Here is an 18,267-nt window from a genome sequence, read left to right as displayed (position 1 = left end):
GTGTCTGTATAAATAAAAGGAAAAAACTGCACATTGGAGAGCATCAAAAAGTATTCATATTACAATTTCAGAATCCAGTTTTCTGCTCTAGTACTTAGTTGCTGTATGACTATGTGCAGTTCTGCCAGGGATTTCATAATTCCATCCATAAATGCCTATGAACCAAGGCCTTAAATATGAGGAGTATTTTCTTTATGCCAGACTGGTGACATTATTGTTACTGCACCTCAGGCAGATGATGATGAGTAGCATAGAAAGTGCTATCAGCCACTTCTATATAATGAAAATGTAAATCGTATAAATACCTTTAGAAAGTTCTGTATGTAGATCATGCTTTTTGCCCATGTTTGTGCACCGCATAATATTAATACATCAATTATTTAGGCTTTATTTACACTAAGATAATTCTAAGGGATCAAACTATATTAATATGTAACAAGAAGCTGAATAAATATGTGGTGTTATATTTCTTGGAATCTAACTTTTCCTTATCTGTCAATATGCAAGAGAGTTCTTGAACGTATGTATAGCAATGTCTTAGTGGCTTTGTTTAGCATAGATTATATTTCATTCCCCTAGAATGTATGGCTTGCTTTCAGGTAGTTGGGACATTATAAAATACTGATGACTAAATTTGCCTTATTTATTAACTTATTTATTTATTTTAAAGAAAACACTTGAAAGATGAGTAATAAACTTACTATTCTATATGTTATGCATCTCTAAAAGAATTAGTCTCATATTTTCCTTTCAGCAGTCATTTAGCAGATATGGACATGATCTGCAACTTGTTCAGATACACTCTTGAGTTTTATATTTGTCCTCAGTGCTGGTTCTTTCTGTCAGTTGCATTTTCTGTGGTTTGAAAATCAACGCTTACCAGTAACCTTCTATCCCTTTTGTCTGCAGGTGGCATGATATTTCCAACATGTCCCACAACAAATCCTTTTTTGCTTTAGAGTTGACAAACAAAGAAGAGACAATCCAATTCCAAACTGTGAGTAAATTTTTAGGTTTCGTTTTTCAGTAAGGCATCTGTAAACAAAAACTCAAATTGAGCCTGCTAATTTAGCTGAAAGGATAAAAACTGCTTAAATATATTTAATGATTTTGAACTGCTGAGTGAGTCAAAGCTAATAATAACTTTCTATGGAAAATTAGACCTTTTATGTTAATTACATGGGCAGGTTTGGTTTAGTTGGTCATAAACACTTCTATCCATTCCAGTAAAATATCTGGCATTTTTTTTTTTACTTTTAAATCTGTGGCATTTAAAGATAAACACAGTTTTAGAGCTTTGCTGGAATGGACCATGTTGTTCCTTAGAGAATTGGTTTTACTATCTCAGTAAGGCAGCTGGTGACAATCTTACAATATTTTATATTTTAGTATATGTATATATATCTACAAATACACTGTAAATTGTTTTAGTACTATACCTGGTAAGAGTGTCTTCAACAAAAAGCTTCTGCTTTCCACTTTTGTAAATCTAATATAATTGTTAGGGTATAATGCATGTTCAGGTCTCCAAACTACACTTTTAGGCAAAACCTGGTGACAGCCATGAAGTTATATTAAAACAAAATCAGTCAATGATAATTTAATTTTAAGTAATTTCAGCAGCTTGCCTGAAAGCTAGTGAAGGGTGTGCATATATGGTCTAATATGCACAAACTATTTTTTTTTTTTTTTTTTTTTTTTTTTTTTTTTTTTGGCAGGAAGATATGGAAACAGCAAAATATGTGTGGAGGATGTGTGTGGCTAGACACAAATTCTACAGACTGAATAAATGCAGCCTGTAAGTACATTATATAAGCAGAACTCTTGGTGCCCTTGAAGCTTCTGCCGGGAAGTGAAATCTTTTACAACTTCTGTAATGTCTTAACTGTCTTTTTGGATAGTAGTAATTAATGACAGGGTTTTTTTCCGTAGTGGTTTTGTTTTTGTTTTTTTTACATACTTACCACCACTTTCTGAGACATGTCCTGCTTTATAACAGAGGACAATAGTAAACAGTGAAATATTATCAAAAGTAATAGCGTTTGACCCTGGCTGCTGAATCTCAGTTCTGTGACAGGCTTCAGTTGCTTTGAGGGCTACTATTCTAAACTGTGTGTGAGCTACCGGAATCACTGGGATTTTGTTCTGGGTTTGGGTGAACTGCTCTGAAAGGACACTCTAGAGGCCTTTAAAAGGACGGGAAGTGTATGTGAAGCACTCCTGAAATGTGCTGGATTGACAGCTGGAGACATGTGGTCCTTCGAATATCCATGGAATCCATATAGCTCAAGTAGCACCAGTGCAAAGTAAATTTAATACAATTCACCAAATTAAATTTAAATTTAAATGGGCTGGTCTCCAACTTGTAAATCACGAGCTGGAATTTGAGCTACTCCACTGGTACAGCTTTCCTTCAGTTAAGTTTATTCAATCAAAGAATAGAGAATTGTACCCAGTGAGCAGTCTGTCATAAAAAAGTATGGTTCCCAAATGTTCCATTACTTCTCTTGGTACATGAGAAGAGAGCTATGGAGAGGTTCGTCCAGAATTTGCTGAGACCAGCGGAAAGGTCTTGCTAGTGTGTTTAATTGTAATTTATTTTAGAAGAATACGATTAATTGGGAATGTATTAGGCTTCATACCTCATACCTCAAAGCTAGCAAACCTGGCTGCCTTTTGTGGCTAAGAAATATTGGTAGAAGTAGTGCATTTGGGGGACTTGTGCATTGCTACATGAATAATGTTAGTTCTGTACTTCTGTATTGGATATCAGCCTCTAGGATTACTTGTGTTAGCCCTTTCACCACACCATGGTTTTATTAGTCAATGAAGTCCTCAAATAAAACATTTTATTTCTCTACTTTATGTTCCCTGTCATCTGGTCCTGCTGCTGCAAACTCTTATGCATCCCTTTATTAAGTTCAGTTTGGTATTTTGTTTTCTTTATCTGTACGTACCTTGTCTTTAGAGACTCCCTGGACTCTCCACCTGAGGAGGGCTCTCAGAAAACTTCCCTCATTCTTTCCCTTCCACGCTTTCCAATCCTTTCTCGTCCTTCACTTCCCAAAGGGTGAGCTGAAAAATCATCTTTCTGAAAACTGGCAGTTCCTGCATTTGCTATATTCTACTGTCTTTTGACCTTGCCTTGGTCCAAGATGCAGAGTACAGGTGCAGTGTAGGGCTGGAAAAAAGAAGCTTCAGGATTCTGAACCTTAAATCCTAGAGGCAATCCATCAAATTATGAAAATTTGTTATCATTAGCTTGAGTGTTAGAACATACAATTGCTCATGCACTTTAATCACATTTTCCAGTACCTGTAACATCTGTAACCTTATGTTCTGTAAACAGTTTAAAGTATGGCCTTGTAGAAAAGGTAACTTACAGTATGAGATTTTATATGGGGTTCAGATTTGGAATTAGTCCCCAGTTCAGTAACTCTACTGCTTTTTCTGCCCTGCTGCAGTGCTTTGAGGTCACGTCCTTTTTATGCATCACAGAAAAGGGGCAAAGATCCTGGTTTTGTGATTCTGCTCATACTGCCTGTGATGGTGGTTTCTCCTTCTGGGGACGTCTGTTTAACATCGGAGGTGGCTCTGAGTTATAGAGTGTTTTTTAACTGAAGTTGGGAATGCTTTGCAAGGTTTGAAATAGGTCTTCTGGTTAAGAATCATTTCTCACCATAAACTTTCTTCTGTAGACAAACCCAGCCTGTTACAGTGAATCCTGTTAGAAGACGCTCTTCATCCAGGATGTCTATGGTAAGGAGAGCGAACAGTTTATTTTTGCATTCTTACAAATTTCAGTTGTTTTTGAAGCAGACATTACTTTTCCTCAGTGAAATAAAATGAGCAGTGAAAAAGATGGGTCTGGTGTGTGAGAAACTGTTTCTGACTTGAGAAAAAGCTTCAATGTAATATCTGAATAATGGCATTAAAGTAATGGCAATGAATAATGTTTTAAATGTTTCTTTTTTTAGTTTGATTGCTCTGTCTCTAGGAGACTCATCTAGGAGAGTCTCCTAGATGTCAGATGCCAAGGTACCTTCTTGCATTTACAGTATGTGGCTTTAACAGGAGAAACTTACATTGCTGATTTAGAGGAATAGTTTAGAATTAAGGCTTTGTATGTGCCTGTGTGTATTATACATTATATATTATATAGACCATTATACAGTATATAAAATATTAAAAGCTTATTTTTAAAATACATTAAACAATTAGTTTTTAACAATAAAATGCTTGCTTTCTTAGCCCAAGCCTCAGCCTTATATGATGCCTCCACCACCTCAGCTGCATTACAATGGCCATTATACTGAACCGTATGCATCCTCCCAAGGTAAGTTCATTAAATCCAAGGCCACATTACAGAACTTTGGAAGGTGAAAGCTATCAATTTACTTTAGCTAGAGCTGACTAAATTCATACGGTGAACATGGGATAAGCTTGTACAACATCACTTGTTGAAGTGCTTGCTGCTACTCCAGGCACATAGGTGAATGTGAAACTAAATCTGTTTTGGTTGGAAAAGACCTTTAGGGTCATTAAGTCCAACCATTAGCCCCTACACTGCCAAGTCTACCACTAAACTTTGTCCCTATGCACTACATCTACAACTCTTTTAAAAAAACTTCAGGGATGGTGATTCAACCATGTCCCTGGAGTATTCCCTGGGCAGCTTGGTCCAGTGCCTGACAACACTTGAAGCAATTTTTCTTAATAACCAGTTGAAACCTTCCCTAGCACAAAATGAGGATGTTTCCATGTGGCCTGGGGAGGGGGAGAGAAGAAGAAAAAGGGTTTTTTTTTTTAGTTGTTATGGTGGTGGTTTTAGTTGTTTGATGCTTTTTTGTTTGCTTTTTTTTTCCTTACTTTTTTAAACTGGTCTCATTAGATTAGTGTAGAAAGTGGTGTACACGTTTTTTCTTTCAGTTAGTGGGGTTTAAGACTGATACAGATTTTGTTAAACTTAAGCTGAAGCTTAGAAAACCTGTCTTAAGTGGAAGAAAGCCATTCTTAAACTGAGACAGTGTTTTCCTGTAGGAATTTGCATCATCTAAATGAAACATAATAATCATTCTGGTATATATACCTTAGCATAACAAAAAATCTGGGGTTGTTTTATTTTGTTTTCCCCTTCCCGTTTCAATACATAGCTTAGAATGACTGAAGTTTTGAAAATCTCAGACACTGGCAATCTACGTCTTAATAGAGAATATCTTTTTTTTTGATGTCTGGGACATGAAGATTGTTCTGAAATTTTACTTTCAGATAACCTCTTTGTGAGCAATCAGAATGGATACTACTATCACTCTCAGACAAGCCTGGATAGAGCCCCTCATGACTACAGTGGTCGGATCCGCAATGGCAGCGTCTACAGTGCACATAGCACAAACTCCTTGAACAATCCCCAGCATTATTTGCAGCCGTCCCCCATGTCCTCTAACCCAAGCATTACTGGGAGTGATGTTCTCAGAACTGATTATGTGCCATCACATAGACACAGTGCACTAATACCCCCTTCTTATCGTCCCACGCCAGACTATGAAACTGTGATGAGGCAGCTCAACAGGGGAATGGTGCATGCAGACAGGCAGAGTCATTCAATGAGAAATCTTAACATCAGCAATTCATATGCTTACAGCAGGCCTGATGCCTTAGTTTACAGCCAACCTGAAATACGAGAACACGCCCACTTTGCTTCTCCACAATCCAACCACTATCCATTTAACCTCAACTACAGTTTTCATAGCCAGTCGCCCTACCCCTATCCTGCTGAAAAGCGCCCAGTTGTTGGGGCTGTCAGCGTGCCCGAGTTGACAAATGTGCAGCTCCAGGCTCAGGACTATCCAGCACCAAATATAATGAAGACCCAGGTCTATCGCCCACCTCCGCCATACCCCTACCCAAGGCCTGCAAACAGTACTCCAGACCTCTCCCGACATATCTACATAAGCAGCAGCAATCCAGATCTTATCACAAGGCGAGTGCACCACTCTGTCCAGACATTTCAGGAAGACAGCCTGCCTGTGGCACATTCTCTTCAGGAGGTCAGCGAACCTCTAACATCAGCACGCCATGCTCAGCTGCAGAAAAGGAACAGTATTGAAATAGCAGGCTTGGCTCCCAGCTTTGAAGGAATAAGAATTAAAGAGAGGACCCTGTCAGCCTCTGCAGCTGATGCGGCTCTTCCGAGAGTTATCTCGGAAGGATCGCAGCCCAACATTCTGTTGGAGAGAACAAAGCAAAAAGAAAGTGAGCAAGAAGAAAGTGTGAACTGTGATCATAAGAAAACCCTTTCAGATGCCACTATGCTGATTCACAGCAGTGAGGAAGAAGAAGAATTTGAAGAAGAAAACAAGGCTAGTTCAAGTCTTTCCCCTCTCCCTGAAGATCAAACCCAACTTTCATCTGTGATGGGTGGTTATTCTCATGATCCAGTACTGAACTACCCTTATAGCTCTGTTGCTTCATCTGCTGGCCCTTTGCATATTCTTGAGCCTAAATTACATATTACAGAGACAGAAAAGAGAACGAAAGATGTGAGCCCCATTCATTTGCTAGTAGAAAGCCAGGTACAGAGAAGAGGGGAAGGTCTGCTTACTCCATCTATGTCAGAATCTGATCTTACAACATCAGGGAGGTACAGAATAAAGAAAGATTCAGTAAAGAAGAGGCCTGTGTCTGATCTTTTGTCTGGGAAGAAGAATATTGTGGAAGGCCTTCCCCCTTTAGGCGTAAGTGAATATATTCCTCTTCTTTTGAGTTTTCTGTAGTGGGAGTTGTGGGGGGGGTTGTTTGAGGTTTGGGTTTTTTTTTAATCAATCAGATATTTTTAAAACATGGAAATTTAAAAGCCTTCTTGAGATCAACCTTTATTTTTCTGTTTTTCCCTGATTAACTTTACTTAACTATCTTTTATCCCCTTCTCTTCCGTGTCTGAGTTCTGTTTGTACAGTCTTCCCATGCAAATCCAGCTTTGCAGCCTACATCCATCTGGTAGACCTAACCTATCAACTACAGAAGGAGCTAATTTAATGTCAGTTCCAGATCCCAAATTCTGCCCTCCCTATCTTTATCTCAATCAGAAGCAACTCTTTCTGTTCCACTACCAGCTTTCTAATCTTCCTTCATCTGAAAAATCAGATGTAGCTGGGTGTTTTTTTGTCACTGAGGGACTCTTGATGCATTAGGCAAGAAATTTTATTCTTGCATTTTCTTCTTTTCTCCACTACTTCCCATTTTCATATCCTTTCCCTTTTGCCTTCTCTTCAAACTGTTTTTTACCCCACTAAAGGTATTTCTTGCTTGCCATGTCTTTCCTCCAATCTTACAAAGCCAGTGAACATGTGCAAGTTTCACCTTCCCTCTACTTCCCACCCCATAGAAACATTAAGGTCCGTGTGGTACTGTATAGTTTCACTGGGAGTCCTCACTACTCGTTTTAAACTTTTGTCAGTTTTATCCAGTCTGTCGCATATTTCAGGTGCTACTGGAAGAAGACCATTTTTGCTATTATTTTACCTTTTTAAAATTCATTGTTAACTTTGCCTACTTGAGTTAGTGTCATATGGTTTTCATTATAAATGTGACTGCAGTGCAGCTACCATTTAACTTCTGCTGCTGTAGTAACTTACAGCTGATGCTACAAAAGCTAACCTGTGCAAAAGTCATATATTTAAATAGTTACTCCTCTCACAATTTTTTGTCTGTCAGACTTGCTCTGAGTGGAGCTGAACACAAGGAAATGAAAATTCATCAGCTTCAACTCATTTTACAATTGTGTATGTTTTTCTAAAGCTTCCCTCCTTCAGTTTATTGTGTGGAAATAGCAAAAAAATGGTGATACGTTTCTCCTTCTGCTCACATTTAGTCACCTAGTGTTTTGTTCTCCAGAAGATACATTTTTATACACCAAAATCATGCCCTGCTTTTTCTTTCTGATAGCTTCGTAAATGTGCATGTCAGCCTTTGAAATGAAATTGATATTAAAACTTGTTCAGTAATATACTTTCTGGTTCAGCAACCAGCGTTTGCACATTTTGCTTTTCGGTGGACTCTTAACTGTTGTGTTTTTGTTAATTTCTCTTTTAAATGTGGTCTCATCCTCTTAGCTTGTTCTTCCTATTCCTTATGAATGTTCAGCTTTTGAAAGCATTGACTGTTATTCAAACAGCTTATATACTCACATTTTCAGTGTGTTTTTGTTAACAACAAAACTTAGCAACTGCATAAATGATGAAGTTTTCTCGTATCCTTTTTAAAAGGATCAATTTATTCCTTCATAAAAAACCTCCTTTGGTATTTTTCTCAAATAATGAATGGTAACTTCAATTATTTAGATTAATTTAATGGTCTGGTTCAATGCTCATATTTGCCTGCAGTTTTGTGTTCATGTTTTGTATGTGCAGCTTGTTGTCAAGCATTTAACTATGTCCAATTATCTTAAAGGCCTGTGGTCATTGTTACATCTGCTTGTAGGGAAAAAAAGTGCCTGCAAACTGAATAGTTCAGTAAGGAATTATTTTTATGTATTTTGGGGGTTGAGAAGTGATTTCAATTCTGTCCAAGAATGTTAATTATCCAGAGTGATCACATCACACCCTCAGTTGTGAGCTAAGTAGGGAGCAATATTTGTCATTCTCATGCAGTTTTGTTAACCTGTCTGGAATGAAGACAGACTTGTGTTGTGTCCTTGGAGGAATGCAGTCCCACCACCCTAATGTCTCACTGCAGTGCTTATCAAAGAGAAAGGTCAGAGCTGTTTGCAGAAGGAGTCAAACAAGTATCCTTTGCTTAGTTGAATTAATCTGGTTTCTGCTTTATAATTTCATCAGATATTTAAGACTATTTACAAGTTTCATCTTTTCTGTTACAGGGTATGAAAAAGAATAAAAATGATGCAAAAAAAATAGGACCTCTAAAACTAGCTGCCCTAAATGGACTTGCTTTGACTAGAATGCCTCTGCCAGATGAGGGAAAGGAAGAATCAACAAGAGCAACAAATGATGAACGGGTATGTTGAAGTGTTTTAACATGTGATTTCTTTTTTACACCAGTGATTTTTCAAAATGAAATGCATAGGAATGGTGATTTGTTGGACTTTATATGCCTCAGATTCAAAGATATGCAAATACTCAGAATAGAAACAAAATGAACAATGAGACTTCTGGTTGATTAATCATTGCTAGTATTGGTGTAACTCAGACTTTTCTTTAAGATTATAGTGATTTAGATTATAGCTTATCTTTTAAACATACAGTAAGCAAATTATCTGGTAACTACTGATACATTTTTGTGCAGAGTCTTTGTTTTCCCTCTTAATTTTTGAGTTTTCCAGACAGAGAATGTATTAAAATGAAAATTGATTGTGAGGTTGAACTGAGTTATAATCATTAGTAATTCATACAGTTTTTACAATAAATTAGGTAGTTAAATTTATCCCCAAGGTACAGTTTCTGCAGATTGTATGTATTTGTATATACATGTTTTCCTTAGGTGAATCTCTGAAAGTACAAGTGGAACTAGTCTAATCTGCAGAAATTTTAAATTCAGTGAAAGTTCTCAGATCACTGAGAGCACATCAGATTCTAGAATTTGAGCAGCATTCTTTGAGAAATTTTACTCCATCTGTTTGTGTCATGGTAAACAACATCAATAAAAATACTTCAGCCTCCCTTGTGTATAATTGCATAGGTTACAGGAAAGTGAAATGCAGTCCATATCCAGCACGTGAAGGGCTCTGTGGAACAGTTCTGTCAGTACACATCTGACCAGGGAGCAACTTGATCCGCTGAGGTCCATGGTGATTATTGTGCATTCTGCAGCCAGTGGTCTCTTTAGAATGCTGTTCTGAGCACGTCTGGCATCCTCAGCTGCAGAATCCCTCTAGCTCAACTTGTTGACAGTCACTGGGCAGGGATTAGAACCTGAGGAACAGTCCTGCTCTCACCAGCTGCAGTTTTAAGGAACAGGCCTAGAAAATTAATTGCAGGTCACATAGTAGAAATTCAGTCTTGGGCTTTGAAGGCTTGGAGTGAGATCCATAGAAGGATGATTTGACTGTTCTATTTCACTGCAGCTGGGATTCTTTTTGAACTATATGTACACTACTTAAAGATATTAAGAGGCAAAAAATAACATTGAGTTACTGGGATATAGTTCCACATTTAGTACCTGTGTTAGTTATTTCCTCTTACTTACAGCCATTATATCTCCTGGACTGATCTTGAATTCAGCAATATTATTATTCAGCTAGCTCTCCCCAAAGTATTGAGGTAAAAGAAGAATCCATAAAGTCAACCTGTGCAGAAGACATGTCACTACACTTTCTCTTCAGGCAGTCAGGTGAGGGCAGAATAGATACTGTGAAATAAGAGTAATCACCCCAAAAGTTGAGAAAAGGTAATACAAAGCAGACACGTGACATGTAAGGAAGTCCAGACTGCAGATATTTTAGATGATTTTAAAGTTGATTCAGTGCCTGTTTCACTGCTCAACCTCATGTTATTTTCAGTTTAACTGAGGGTTAAGATAATAAAGGAGTTTGTACAGCTGACATATTAATGTGCAAATTGTGTACCGTGGAGGTTTTACACCTTCCTCTGCAACATTTGGCATTACGGTTATTTGATACGAGACATTCTCTGACCTGATACTGCAGAGCAGTTGCTGTTAGAGGCTGGGGGCATGTGACATAGATGAAATTTTCTGGCTGAAATCTTACATATTATTCCTCTAATTATTGTTGGCAAAGAGATGCTGAAATTCCAGAAGTGTCTTATGATTTAGAAAGAACTTGGTTTTGAAAGAATAAATGGGGGGGTGTGGGGGCAGGGCAGGGAGGGAGCAACTTATTTAATAAAATTGAATGAATTAAATAATAGAAAAAATCCAGGGTTTACACCTCAGCTGCCGAAAAATATTTAAAGAAGGCTTTGCTGCTGTGTGCATAATTTAGTATGTTCAGCTTAAGAAAATGTGAAATATTGGTAGTGAATTATTAGCTCGTTGATTGAGGCAAGTGTTTTACGTTTTTAGAATTGTCCAAATGACAAAGTTGATCACTTTGTTTTTTATGTGAAGTTGAAAGAGACCTTTTCAGATGTTTTGATCTAACATGCTGTGTTAAGGAAGAATATTTATGGGTATTTTCTTGTTCAAAGGTATTTTCTTGGAGTATAGCGTAGGTATCTGGTTTGGCCAAATATTTCTTTGCCCAACTGGGTTCTATTTATAGAAACCATGAAGTGATTTTTCTTTCATCAGTGGTATTCACAGTCTTTGTGATCTAATGAAGTATAACAGGCTTCTTAATTTTTCACTTGAACAAAATTCCTGCTGATTAGGGTTGCTTCTAGTTTATTCTGGAACGTTTGTGGGAACAAATGCTGGAAAAGCGTTTTCAACTCTGGAAGAGCATTGCAAAAGTCTGCAGTAGAGGGAAATACATTTTATACTGGATGAATTCTCTGTTTAAATAGAGTTGCTTTAGAATGTAGCTTTGTATGGTTATCTGTGTTCTGCCTTTCAGTGCAAAGCTCTGGAGCAGCGGCTGGAGCAGGGAATGGTGTTCACGGAATATGAGCGGATTCAAAAAAAAAGACTTAGAGATGGTGAATGCTCCATAGCTCGGCTTCCTGAGAATGCCGAACGGAACCGGTTTCGGGACGTCCTTCCCTATGATGATACCAGAGTAGAGCTTGTCCCAACCAAAGAAAACAACACGGGTTACATCAATGCATCTCATATCAAGGTGAGAGAAATACTGTTGGAGATTTTTCTTCCAGTTCATGTAGTAACTAAAAATTGATTTGGCTGTGAGCTTTGGTTTGGTCAGATGAGTAAGAATCCCTCCATCTTTCCATTCTCTGCAGTGGTTTCTTTGGGGAAAAGAGAAACCTGTTTTTCCTCATTACCCAGGGTAATGGAGGGTTAATTACTGGAGAGGTCTCCTGTGTTTTGCCTCTGTCTTGATCTGCTGTGTGCTTAGTGTCTCATCTCTCTGTGGATTCATGCTGACCAAAGGCATGTCTGTTCTTCCTATAGTTAAAATTATTGCTTAATAATAAACTGGGTTCCTTTGCAATGATATGGTATTTTGATCTGTAGTGATAATCCTTAGTATTTCCTCAGTTTCTCAGACTAGATACACAACAGGCAGTAATCTGGCTCCCAGATCAAGCTTTATTTGATGGTCAGAGAAGCAGATGGAGCCAGCAGAAACCTGCTCTTTTGTAATCTACAGTTGCCCCCTTTCCATAGCCTTAGCTCTTTAAACGGATTAAAAAAGTGAAGAAGCTGCAAAATGAACTCAAGAGCCTTCAAGGCAGTTCATGAATTTTCAGTGCATTTACCTACTTAATGTACAGCTACAATTTGTTTCACAGGTTCTCTGAAAAGCGTTGAGATTGTCAAAGCAGCAGTTGTACTTGTGTAGCTGCTATTTAAAAAAAAAAAATTAAAAAAGTGTATGCTGACGTAGTACAATAGTTTCTCTACTTTAACTCATTCCCCAGTATTGAATAACTCTTCTGGCGTGTCTCAAACAATTTTTTTTTTATTTTTTTTTTGAGGAAATATCAGCAGATTCTGAGGTTTTAATGTGTATAATAGCATTTACAGCACTGGGGCATGAAAGCTTCTCTAACCTCAAACTAACTAAGGTACCTTAAATTCATATAGGAAAAATTATTTGTTTTCCCTCACTTTTATATCGTGCTTATCTTGCAAAATACAGTTGTGTTTTGGCTTTAATTCATTTAGTTGTTGTTTTTGTTTTTTCTTTTTATTGCCTATGCAATTTTAACCATCGTGTCTCCTCCATCTATTGTGACAAGATGCAGCTAAAAAATGGGAAGCAGATATAACTGCTAGTGAGCTCCTAGAGTGTTGTGGTCTTTTTTCAGTTTGTACATCTTCAAATGACTGAGTCAAGAATTGGAGAAAGGGAGTTTTCAATAATTAACAATCTAATATCTTTGATTTAACAGGTCTCTGTTGGTGGCATAGAGTGGGATTACATTGCTACGCAGGGCCCTTTGCAGAATACATGTCAGGATTTCTGGCAAATGATCTGGGAACAAGGAATTGCCATCATAGCTATGGTGACAGCAGAGGAAGTGAGTATAAACTGAGTCAGGTTTCTCACAGAAATCTGCTATGATTTGGTTATGATCTGTTAGAGAAAGAGGGTCTTCACTCCAACAAGAAAGCAAATCAAATATGCATTTTGAGTGAACCCTCTGCCATTCTGTCTTGTTTTTCTTCTCATAAAGATGTAAATTTGCAAATGCTTTCTGCTGGAAAGTTGGTTTACTCAGAGAGAAACTGCAACAATCACATAATCAACACTGTAGTAGTACTTAAGCGAGTAGAGATAGCAGTTGTTACAGGAGCATTAGTTGTATGCGTGTTCTTGTGTTTGTTGCTGAGCAAGCTTCTTTATTTTCAAGGAAAGTGGGCGAGAAAAAAGCTTCAGATACTGGCCACGTCTTGGTTCCAGACACAACACTGTAACCTATGGAAGATTTAAGATTACCACACGATTCCGTACTGACTCTGGCTGCTATGCAACTACAGGTTTGAAGATAAAACATCTTCTCACAGGACAGGAGAGAGCAGTGTGGCACCTGCAGTATACTGACTGGCCAGAGCATGGCTGTCCAGAAGATTTAAAAGGATTTCTATGTAAGTTGTACATAGCCCTGCTTTTGGGTTTGTGTTTGTTGTTTTGTTTTTTTTTAATACCTCCTCAAATAGCTGCTATATGTGAATTAGCTTTACTCTATACCAAGCCTTCCACTGTAAAATGTTTCTTTGCACTAGCAAGAGACTATATTTTTGGAAGGAATATACCTGCCAGTTTATCAAAGTGACCGTTTATGTCTAAAGCCAAATATTTAATTTACTAAAAGTTCATATAGATTAAAACATAATTGCATCATATATTGCACACTTCAGTATGTTCCAGCAGCAACAAGATGGCCACAAACTGCCTTTGGTAGGACACAGGGGAATGAAGCAAAGAAAGCCTTGTAGAAGTTACGTGGTGTTTATTGATCTGTATTGCTTTGGTTAGGATATTTGATTTTTACAGTGTGCCATTTGTCAAATTACAACTTTTCTGGTGGTCATACAGGGTAATGGCATTGGGGTTTCACCTCATAATTTATCATTCTTATCTTGTTGAACTCAACAGCATACTTGGAAGAGATACAGTCAGTGCGGCGCCACACGAACAGCACTGCAGATCCTAAAAGCTCAAATCCTCCTGTACTGGTACACTGCAGTGCAGGTGTTGGACGAACAGGAGTGGTCATACTGTCGGAGATCATGATTGCTTGCTTGGAACACAATGAGGTGATCTCTTTTTCTTTCTCATGCTTTACATAATGTTTGGTAGTGGAAGAGTAAGTAACCTACCTAAGAAGTATTTTGCGGCTCTTCAAGGGAGCTTTCCCAAGATGTGACCTTTGGAAGAGCCCTCACAGCTATGGTTGAAAGAGACCTTTACAATTCAGCAAAAGTTAATAATCTGGGGTTTCCCACTTCCATGCTGGGTACCAGAATGCTCATTTGGAGTCTTGACTCCATGAGATGTTGAGTCCCTGAGAGGAACAAGGTACAAAGGCAATGAAGCATGTTTCAGGATTTTTCCCTGACTTCACCATTTTTACTTCATGCCTCTAGTTTTAACGGATAACATTCAAGAACATGCTTTGTAGCCAGTCTCTGTGCTTATTATTAAATATTTTGTTACTAAAAGTAGTGTGTTTGCAGTATTGGTTTCCACAGAGGAAAGAAAGCAGTAGTTTCATAGAATAAAAGTTGGTCCTTTCAGCTTTTAGATAGAAGTGAACAGCTGTAAAGTGTTTATTAAGTCTCAGCTGGCATATCATATAATTAATATACTGTTCTGTTGGGCATCTGTCATAACACTATGACAAACTTGTGCAGCTATTATGTTTTTGAATACCCATAAAATAGGCAAGTTTATCATTATGCATATTTCACAGATGAGAATGTAGGCATTGTTGGTGGTGTAGTGCAAGTCAGAGCTGAAATGAAAGCAGCTGATTCTGCTCTTAGATCCCTGCTACTGCTCTGAACCTCCTGCTGAGAAAGCGGGAGCAGTTCTCCCTGCTCACCAGCCACTTGTTACAGTTTGTTCTCTTCCTCCAGATGCTGGACATCCCACGAGTGCTGGACATGCTGAGGCAGCAGAGAATGATGATGGTGCAGACTCTTTCGCAGTACACTTTCGTCTATGGAGTTCTCATTCAGTTTCTCAGAAGCTCTAGACTTATATAATCCCCACCACTTCCTAAGGGATAGATACTGCAAGAGTTTACAGAAAGAAAATTATGGTTGCCCATGCAGACCTGCTCTCAGTGGTGTGTTTGTTTTTTTGTTGGTTTTTTTTGTATGATGAATCATACAGTTACCTTTTAGGACTGGTATGTGACTGTTAAATGCAAGTCAGTGTAACAGTCCCTGCAAAACAGGATCTTCGCTGGACTAAACTCCTCTCATGTTCAGCTACAGTCATATTAGGGAATGATTTCACTTGTACTTGCATGTGTTCTTTAGAGTGGTGTTACTCTGGGCAAAATAAATACCTTTTGGAATGGAAGTACATGGCACAATTTTACTAATGTTATGTTTTAAAACATAATTGTTAACTGTGGGAAAGCTGAAAATCCATACCTGCACATAGGGTGAGAGGCCTGCTCCTAAGGAATGTCAAGGTCTTATGCAGTTTCATTCTGCTTTCAATTTTATATTAAGAACAATATATCTGTATTTGTTTAAATGAACATTTGGTTTCCTCTGGTTTACTCAGCAAAATAGCAGCTCTTGGATACTTTAAACTGTTGCTTTAAGGACAGTTGTTTTTATATTCCACATTTTTAAATGGAAAAAAACCAAACGCCGTAACCCAAACCTTTGTAAATGGCAGAGGAGAAAACTGAAAGTGATTGAACTAGCTTTTCAAATATCATTCAGAAAGCACTAGGGGAAGCTACCAGTAGGTAGTTGTAGTGCCATGTAATAGAACTGAGAAGTGAAAGATTGTTAACTGTTGGTAACTTCCATTTGAGCAGAGGCATGTCTGCCTGAAACAAGAAGGAGAAAAATAATTATTCACAAGATTATTGGTGACAAATGGTTGAGAGAAAGTCCATATTCAGTATTATTCTTATATTTAGAGGACAGTTTGATTTTACTGGCTGAAATCAAAGTGGATGCAAATGTTTTAAGCACTTCTTTTGCTCTGTTATTTATGTAGATAAACATAGAAACTATAATCATGCATTGTTTCATACGGTTATATACCGTTACTAATCTGTTATTTTTGGAAGAGCCTTTTAAGTTGATGAAGTGAGAGAACCAAAACTGGAGTAAGAAGGTGCATAGTGGCAAAGCAGAACTGATCATATGAAACATAATGGAGGAGGTGTGGCAGCTGTGATTGCTGCCTTGCAAAGTGCAAAGATGACCCTTAAAAATATTTATGTTCCCAGTCAAGAAAGCTTTTAAAGCAGGAGAAGTTTCAGTAGAATCCTCCAGGTTATTTTGGCAGTATTAGAACAGATTTTGCTAATTCTGTGCAGCATTGCAACGAAGGGTATCCACAGAAGCCATTTGAAAACACCTGCACAATGTAAGAGCTCTTAGAGAGAACACTGGAGACGTGGGTATTTTAGTAGCTGTGTAGGTGGATGAGTCAATGGCTGTAACATGGACCTGAAGATGATTCATACCTTCAGGAGTTTCTATTTTGTCCCATAGGTCTGGTCTAATTACAGTATCTCTAAATAATCCTGTCTGTGGTTTTCAAATGGGGATTGTGTGGTTTTACCTGCCTTTTCAAGTGTTTTGAGATGCTGACGTGAAAAAGCCTACTCAAAAGTGAGCTATTAGGTCTAATTTAAACACAAAACCCAAACCTATTTTCAAAGCATGTTTATGTGTCCGTTTCCCTTGATAGCTGCGTAGTGAACTGAAATGGTTCTGAAAGTTGTTTTTATCATTCATGAAATTATTTTATTTTTCTGAGCTGTAGCAAGGGTTTGGAAACTATTATGAAAAATTAAAGCCCCCTGAAAACAACAATTTTCTCCCAAAACATTAATTAAGAATAATAGGTTGCCTCAATTTCCTATGTATCGACCACAAATTAAAAAAAAAAAACAAAACAACACATGGTCCTAATGACATTGTGCTACTGTATCTTTCTTTAAAAAATGTAATGCTTTAAAGTATATTGTCTAGTACACTTGGTCTGCTTTTAGGCAGTCTGAATTGTTCTGCTCTCAGTAAAAGTAACAGGAAAATCCAGAGGAAATCAGTTACTGCTGACTGATTCTTTAAATATAAATCTTGCAAGTAAACTGATTTAATATATCTGTGTTAAGAAAAGTATTGAAAGAAACACAAATATTTGTCATAATATGTTTTTAAAACATTGCTACTTTTTGCCACAATTCACTTTTATTTTCAGAAATATGTATCTTCAGAATGTGTAGCTATGCTCCTATATGTAGCTATGCTCCTATATGTAGCTATGCTCCTATATGTAGCTATGCTCCTATATGTAGCTATACTCCTATTTAGAAAGGAGTTTGTAGCATTTCTACTTCTAAACTTTGGACTGCCACATTCGTACCCAGATACATGCAGCTTTTAATGAAATTATATACAACCACAACTTCAACTGGCAATTTTAGCTGTTCAACAGTTACTGGGGCACAAGATCAGCTGTGAGGCATTAAAAAAACCCCAAAACCTGTTAAAAGAAGGAATTCAATGCAAAACTTACGGGATTGTCTGCAGTGGGTGAGGAACTGTGTCTTTGGTCTTCCTTTCCCATTTTACTGAAAAGAGTTGAGTTAACTTTCAGAGGTGGGTGCTCCCTTATCTGGTAGTCACAGTCTGGGTTTATTTTTTCAAGCATAACACTGCTACCTCCTCAACTTCCACTCTCAGTTCTGGCCATCAGCAGCATCCTGTTTTTACATTAATAGCCTTGACCCTTATAGACTTGGCTTTGGTGAGTTTTCCTTCTGAAGACAGCAGGATTGCTTCTGTATGTAATCATATAGCTTCAAGTGAGCACTGAAAATGAGCAGTTTCTCTTCCTGAGATACCAAATGAAAATAGACTCCAGAACCTCCTGTAGCAGAACTAATTTTTAAAGCAGTTTAGAATTTTCAATTAACTTTTAAAAGAAAATTCAGGTTTTAGTACTTTGTTCTGAGTCTTGAA

General features: G+C 37.7%; 2 protein-coding genes across 4 annotated transcripts in view; one reads left to right on the top strand and one right to left on the bottom strand.

The window, feature by feature from the left end:
* The window catches only part of PTPN21 (protein tyrosine phosphatase non-receptor type 21), a 40,663-nt gene extending 23,482 nt beyond the window's left edge, over window positions 1-17,181 (top strand). For 2 of the 3 annotated variants that reach the window (XM_030452357.1, XM_030452359.1), the window contains exons 9-20: window positions 910-997; window positions 1,719-1,798; window positions 2,969-3,070; window positions 3,699-3,759; window positions 4,252-4,336; window positions 5,269-6,734; window positions 8,876-9,013; window positions 11,531-11,752; window positions 12,990-13,118; window positions 13,452-13,686; window positions 14,198-14,358; window positions 15,181-17,181. In XM_030452357.1, the coding sequence (XP_030308217.1) occupies window positions 910-997; window positions 1,719-1,798; window positions 2,969-3,070; window positions 3,699-3,759; window positions 4,252-4,336; window positions 5,269-6,734; window positions 8,876-9,013; window positions 11,531-11,752; window positions 12,990-13,118; window positions 13,452-13,686; window positions 14,198-14,358; window positions 15,181-15,309 (2,896 nt within the window). In that variant the 3' untranslated portion in view covers window positions 15,310-17,181. The remainder of the gene's footprint in view (window positions 1-909; window positions 998-1,718; window positions 1,799-2,968; window positions 3,071-3,698; window positions 3,760-4,251; window positions 4,337-5,268; window positions 6,735-8,875; window positions 9,014-11,530; window positions 11,753-12,989; window positions 13,119-13,451; window positions 13,687-14,197; window positions 14,359-15,180) is intronic. The other variant, XM_030452358.1, reaches the window with a different exon arrangement.
* The window catches only part of ZC3H14 (zinc finger CCCH-type containing 14), a 977,341-nt gene that overhangs the window by 48,920 nt on the left and 910,154 nt on the right, over window positions 1-18,267 (bottom strand). The gene's annotated exons all lie outside the window — the stretch shown is intronic.

The sequence above is a fragment of the Calypte anna genome, chromosome 5A (assembly GCF_003957555.1).
Source record: "Calypte anna isolate BGI_N300 chromosome 5A, bCalAnn1_v1.p, whole genome shotgun sequence".
Classification (NCBI taxonomy): Eukaryota; Metazoa; Chordata; class Aves; order Apodiformes; family Trochilidae; genus Calypte; species Calypte anna.
This window is presented reverse-complemented; position numbering and strand designations above follow the sequence as displayed.